At 44.2% G+C, this 6,541-nt stretch overlaps 1 protein-coding gene across 1 annotated transcript; it reads right to left on the bottom strand.

The window, feature by feature from the left end:
• Window positions 1-603: 603 nt before the first annotated feature.
• S100P (S100 calcium binding protein P) lies at window positions 604-4,899 on the bottom strand. Its single transcript, XM_054633908.2, has 2 exons — window positions 4,762-4,899; window positions 604-753 (listed from the first exon to the last, which is right to left on the bottom strand). Exons 1-2 carry the CDS (start codon window positions 4,897-4,899, stop codon window positions 604-606), a joined length of 288 nt encoding a protein of 95 aa, XP_054489883.1.
• Window positions 4,900-6,541: the final 1,642 nt, after the last annotated feature.

Genomic DNA, 6,541 nt, shown 5'->3' with positions numbered 1-6,541 from the left:
GAAAATAAATCTGTGTGGTCTGGATGAGATGGCTCACTAGCACACAAAACTGCACAGAATCCTCCATGCTGAAAAAAACCAGAAAAGGTGTTTGGGATTGTTTTGTTGTTTTAACCAAGGAAGAACCAACTAGGGTTGGTTCTGCAAGCCCTGCAACAACCACACAGCTGAGGGTACCAAACAGGCTCAAAGGTAGTGCTAGTGAGACCTGTCCAGCTGTGCTGGCACATGTGTGGATTTGGGATGCATCCCAGAGATGCTGGTGTATTAAAACAGCCTCAGGCTGATTCATGGTTCCAGCAGCCCTTATTCTTGTGCAGCTTCTGCATTGGTATGGATATTGAACCTTTTGGCTAAGAAAAGAATTTTAAAACCAGAGAAAGGGAGAAACTACTCAGTGTGAGTTAGTGGGAGTCATCAAACCCAGGCTGTTCCACGAATGAGAAGAAATTAGCATTCAGGATAGGGAATAAGCTCAGTAGGGTTTATTTTTACAGTCCAGCATGCTTGCAAACTTCACAGCAGTACATGGAAGGAGTGAAGGGATCCATATCACTGGCATATGGAGCACATGCAAAGACAGCTTTTGTGAGTATTTGACAGCTATTTGGCTGCATTCTGCTCAAAATATTTGTGACAGCAGCCAGTCAGAGCTGCCACAAAGATGACAAATTCTTTGAAGTCCACTTGGGAATCTCCATTTTCATCCAGGTTCTTGAAGACTTTATCAATAGCATTTTTGTCCTTCCCAGTCTGTAAAAGAAAAAGAGCAGGTTTAGGTGAGAGGATGCACAACCCCAATGCAGCAACTTCTCCAGACAAGGTCCTTGGTTGGGCTCTGGGCACTTGGTAAGGTGCCATGTGCTCCCACTGTCTGCACAGCAGCAGTGAGTACCAAAAGCATTTTTCTCTGGGGTTTATTACACCTGAGAGCTGCAGTCAAGTACTGTCACAGAGAGGCACGGTTGCTACATTTAAAACAACATTTATCACCATTAAAACTGTGTAGCACCAAGTACTGAGGTACAATACTCAGATGAATTAAATGCTATGAGTTCCCCATCCATTCCCCTGGAAAGGCTCAGCTGGAGCACAAGCAGTTTGCAGTTTTGTAAAAAGATGCTTTCCTGGGGCAAATGTAAAATTTAAACTTCATTGAATACTTCCACCCTAGAAAATATGCCAACCACCTCAAAAGTGCTTTGAGTGCTGCCACTGGCCTTATGGCTCAGCAGAAGCTGCTCACAGGAGCTGGTGGCTGGGAAGGTGCCTCCTGAAGCCTGTGGGATTCTGAGCTTGAGTTACCACAGCAAATATTCTTCTAAGTTGTCATTATTCTTCTGAGTTGCCATTATTCTGATGGAATGACTGAGCAGTGTCATCAGTCACAGCCAGCATGGCTTCATGAGAGGGAAGTCCTGCTTAGCAAACCTGATTCCCTTTTATGATGAAGTAACCCCCTTAGCTGATCAAGGGAAGCCAGTTGATGTCTTCTTTTTGGATTTCAGGAAAGCTTTCAATACTGTCTCTCACAGCATCCTTCTGCACAAAATGTCCAGCACACAGCTGGATCAACACATGATGGGATGGCTGAGCAACTCATGGTTCATGGGTGGGCCATGATGGGGGGACATCAGACTGGGGACCTGTCACTAGTGGGGTTCCACAGAGCTCCATCCTTGTCCCTGTGCTCTTCAACATCTTCATAAATGACTTGGACATGGGACTGGAAGGGATATTGAGCAAGTTTGCAGATGATTCAAAACTGAGAGGAGCTGCTGGCTCTGTTGATGGCAGGGAGGCCTTGCGGAGACACCTCAACAAATGAGAGGGCTGGGCAATCACCAACCATATGAAAGGAACTAAGAAAAGTTCTGAATTCTGTACCTGGGATGGGACAACCCTGGATGGGTGAAGGGCCTTGAGGGGAAGCTCTGTGAGGGGTGACTGTGGTCACTGGGTCTGGTCAGCCTGGAGGAGACTGAGGGGAGGCCTCAGTGCAGTTACAAACTCCTCGTGAGGGGAGGAGGAAGGGCAGACACTGATCTCTGCTCTGTGGTGACACTGACAGGAGCCCAGGGAATGGCCTGAAGCTGTGTCAGGGAGGTTTAGGTTGGATATCAGGAAAAGGTTCTTCCCCAGAGGGTGGTGGGGCACTGGAACAGCTCCCCAGGGAAGGGGCCACAGCACAGCCTGACAGAGCTCAAGAAGCTTTGGCCAATGCTCTTGTGCCCACAGGGTGACACTCGGGGTGTCCTGTGTAGGGCCAGAGCTTCGACCCAATGATCTTTGTGAGTCCCTTCCAACTCAACATATTTGTGCTTCTGTGACTCTCTGAACCACTACATTTCAACACTGATATTAACAAACGCATAATCAAATTTAAAAGCGTTTGTTTGTTTGTGGTTTTTGTTGTTGTTTTTTTTTTTTTTCATTATGCCAAAATATATTAAAAAGTAAAGAAGCTTACAGGAGGATTTTTTGGCGCTGATAATCTCCAGGGATTTTCGAAGCTGCAATTTTAACATTAAGCAGGAGATGGCAGTACAGACCTGTTAAAGCTAGGAAACAATCGTGTGGCTTGCATAGAAAATGGAAAAAACCCTGATATAACACTAGAAAGAAATGATAACAACTTCTGAAAATTTTCCACCAATTTAAAACTATTAATACCCGAATTTAAATCTGAAGGCATTTTTTGATCATGTTCTAATTAACAAAATTTTTCATCCTGTAATTTAATGTTTCACTTTAAATGCAGACCTTTTAAAATCACTAAAAATGGAACAATTTCCTTAGATTTGACAGATTAATTCATGTGGAATGTTTAATTAATTTTCAATTCGTAAATTAAATGGGTTTAATTTTATAAATGAATATTTCAAATCATTTAGTGAACTATATGAACAAGTTGTAGCATGTGAATTACTTCTGAGATGCAAAAATGGAAATTGTTTTTTGGAAATACTTTATAACTGAGTCCAGTCCTTCAGTCCTGTGATATTTATGCCTGATTTGCCTGATTGACTCAAGACCTTTCCAGGAAGTTGTGATCTGTGTCAGCTATAACCAGTTCTAAGGCCATAAGCAAACACAAGAAATTAGAAAACACTGTTCCCTAGATTTTCTAGCAAATGAAAAAATACAGATATAAATGGCAGGGAAATGCAGGTAGAACTTTTTTTCTGAAGTCAGACTTATATTCTCAGGTTTTTTCCTTGCAATTATCAGTTTGGCAAGACAGGAACAAGGAATATTATTGGTTTAAATTTGTTTAAAATATTGGCATAAAAATGCGGGGGGAGCGGATTGTTATCATTTTTTTTGGTTTTGTTTTTGCTAGAAGATGTAAAGCAGAAAAGGGAGATAGAGACTGGAATATAAGAGGACCATTAGCTAATTATCTTCCTTGAAAATTCCAGGTTTTGCACCATTTGCAGGAAATAGCTAGAGCCAGTTAGAGCAGCTGTGGGGAACTGGGAGAAGAGGGGCCAGGCCACCAGACACAGTCAGGACAGACCTGTGAGCACCATCCCATTTGCTATCTGCTTACTGCAGTGCCTCCCCAGCCTTATTTACACCAAATGCCAGTGTCTGGGATTTCCATGCCATCCCAGAATTATGGTTTTGTTGTTGGTTTAGTTTCTTTTTACATGGAAGTGCTGTGGGTACCACACGGCTCCATGTTCAGGAGCAGGACCCTTCTGTGATGCTGTTGGGTCTTGAGTACTCATCTGTCTCACACAGATTTCTCAGAATCATTGGAATATATCCCCCCTGAGCCACCCAGGTCCTCATTCTGAATATTGCATCTCTTTAATTTGTGAGACATAACTCCAGCAGGTGTGGATTTCATGTGGTGAATTAAGTTTACATGGAAAGATACTGAAATGTATCAAGTGCCCTGGCTGCAGTGCCCTGAAATAGTTGTTATAAAACTGAACAATGCTGGATATAAAAAACTGAGATCCTCACAAGGAGCATTTGGTTCTAGACTTTTGCCATTTCAAACAGCAACAAAACAGTAACATTTAGAACAGTAACAAAATAGTACAAATATTACTCCAATGTGGAAAGAACAATGTATTTAAAAGTGTTTTCTGGATTTTTAGTGAAGGGAAACAAATTTTAAAAAAACAATTGAAAGTCTCTCCCTGGTGGCTAAAGCTTTACTAGAACATATTAAGCACTTTGAATACCTACTGAAATGCACTTTATGATTACATACAAATCTATGTTGTACAATATAGATCCAGGTCTTTCTTTTGCTGTTAAAGACAAATGCCAAACAGTTTGCTTTGAGTTCATCTGTTGTTCTGGTTTATGCATCATTTTGATGAGCATACTGAGTATGCAGTATAAATACCTAGAGAAGATAAATGTATAAATATTTAGAGAGATTCCTCATCTGCAATCAAGATCCTCAACTGCTGACAGCACAACTAGCTTCACAGAAGTTGTGACATGAAGTGAGATGATAAATCCAAGGATAAACAGAAGTAAGTGAATTCTGAAGTTGAAACCAAATCTCTTTCAAATCCATTGTCCTGATATCTCAAGTGATGAATTTAGCAAACAGGGAATTGCCCTGCATATTAAACCAGTTTTACAGAGTTTGTGCAAAACCTTTTTTAAATTTCATATTTTCCTACAATCCATTGCATATTTTTGGGTATAATGTTCCTAAAACATACTAAAAACAGTTTCTGCAGGCTGCTCTTGCACCTGCGACACAGAAACGGTGCCGCGCTGTTCTCTTACCGCGAGGAAATTTGGGAGCTCCTTTTCCAGCAGAGTCTTCAGTTCTGCTTTGCTGAGGGTTTGCCTGTTGCCATCAGTCCTTGCATACTGGTCAAAGACAGCAATGATCATTCCCATTGCAGTTTCCAGCTGAGACATGTTGCTTCTGGAGCCTGGCTTTCTCCTGAGCAGGCACAGCCCCAGGGCTCTCTTGGAGGATGGAGCCTGCTCTGCTTCTGGGCTTCTTTATGCATCTGTCCCCTCCAATCAGTGGCTGCACCCCCAGGGGACAGCTCTCCATTAGCAAACACCTGTATCTGGAGTACACACCTCCATGCCAACACCTTTGCAAAACTAAAGGTTTATTGTCCTGGTGTGACTGGTACAACCAGTTGCTCACCAGTAGAAACCAGCCTCTCCTTCAAGGTACACAGTGTGACTAACACACAAAAATCAGATTTTGTTATTGGCTGTTTGCTCAAGATTTGTTCTTTCAGATATCCCTTGGTAGCAGAGTGTTGGCAGCCCAGTTTTGGTGCAGTATCAGCCTCCTCTTCAGGAGGAAGATGAGCATCTCACCTCCCCTCACCACCAGTTAGGGACTGTGAGGGGCTGCAGGCTTGGACTGCCCTCCTGCCACACTGAGGATCTTGTTACAAACCACATAAATCACTAGCACACACTTGGGGTGGGATTCTCTGGATGGAAAGCAGAGATCTGCCATGCAGACAGCTAGCATAGTCCTCCTGGACTTGTGCTCAGTCCATAGGGGATGTCTCAAACAGGTCTTAAGAACCATCATCTCTCCACAGGCAGCAAAAGGAGCCCTGCATCTGCCCAGGGCCAGCAAAGGGAGCCTTGCAGAGCTGCTCCACAAAAAACTTGCTCAGGTAGAGATATCTGACTGAAGCAATAAATGTGATAGAGGGACGGAGGGCTTTGCAGAGGGACTTGGAACGGTTGGATGGATGGGCAGAATCGAATGGGATGAAGTTCAATAAGTCCAAGTGCCGAGTCCTGCACTTTGGCCACAATCACCCCCTGCAGCATTATAGGCTGGGGATGGTGTGGCTGGACAGTGCTCAGGAGGAAAGGGACCTGGGCGTGCTGGTTGGCAGTCGGCTGAACATGAGCCAGCAGTGTGCCCAGGTGGCCAAGAAGGCCAATGGCATCCTGGCTAGTATCAGGAACAGTGTGGCCAGCAGGAGCAGGGAGGTCATTCGTCCCCTGTACTCGTCACTGGTGAGGCCACACCTTGAGTGCTGTGTCCAGTTCTGGGCCCCTCAGTTTAGGAGGGACGTTGAGATGCTTGAGCGTGTCCAAAGGAGAGCCACGAGGCTGGAGAGGGGCTTGGAACACAAGCTGTATGAAGAACGACTGAGGGAGCTGGGGTTGTTCAGCCTGGAGAAAAGGAGACTCAGAGGTGACCTTGTCACTCTCTTCAACTTCCTGAAGGGTGACTGTGGTGAGCTGGGGGTTGGTCTCTTTCTCCGGGCAACAACAGACAGAACAAGAGGACACAGTCTCAAGCTGCACCAAGAGAGATACAGGCTAGAATTAAGGAGGAAGTTTTTCACAGAAAGAGTGGTCAAATACTGGAACCATCTACCCAGGGAGGTGGTGGAGTCACCATCCCTCGATGTGTTTAAAAAAAGACTGCATGTGGCACTTGGTGCCATGATCTAGCTGAGGTGTTAGAACATGGGTTGGACTCGATGATCTTAAAGGGCTCTTCCAACCTAGAAATTCTGTGATTCTGTGATACTTGAGCAAACAGCCAGTATCAAAATCCATCTTCATC

This window comes from Agelaius phoeniceus, chromosome 4 (genome assembly GCF_051311805.1).
Source record: "Agelaius phoeniceus isolate bAgePho1 chromosome 4, bAgePho1.hap1, whole genome shotgun sequence".
Taxonomy (NCBI): Eukaryota; Metazoa; Chordata; class Aves; order Passeriformes; family Icteridae; genus Agelaius; species Agelaius phoeniceus.
This window is presented reverse-complemented; position numbering and strand designations above follow the sequence as displayed.

Excerpts from the sequence above, each read along its gene's own strand:
- S100P (XM_054633908.2), bottom strand. The coding sequence starts at position 4,899 with ATGTCTCAGCTGGAAACTGCAATGGGAATGATCATTGCTGTCTTTGAC. Across the intron at positions 754-4,761 it reads AGCTCCCAAATTTCCTCGCG|ACTGGGAAGGACAAAAATGC; the intron begins GTAAGAGAACAG and ends TTTCTTTTACAG.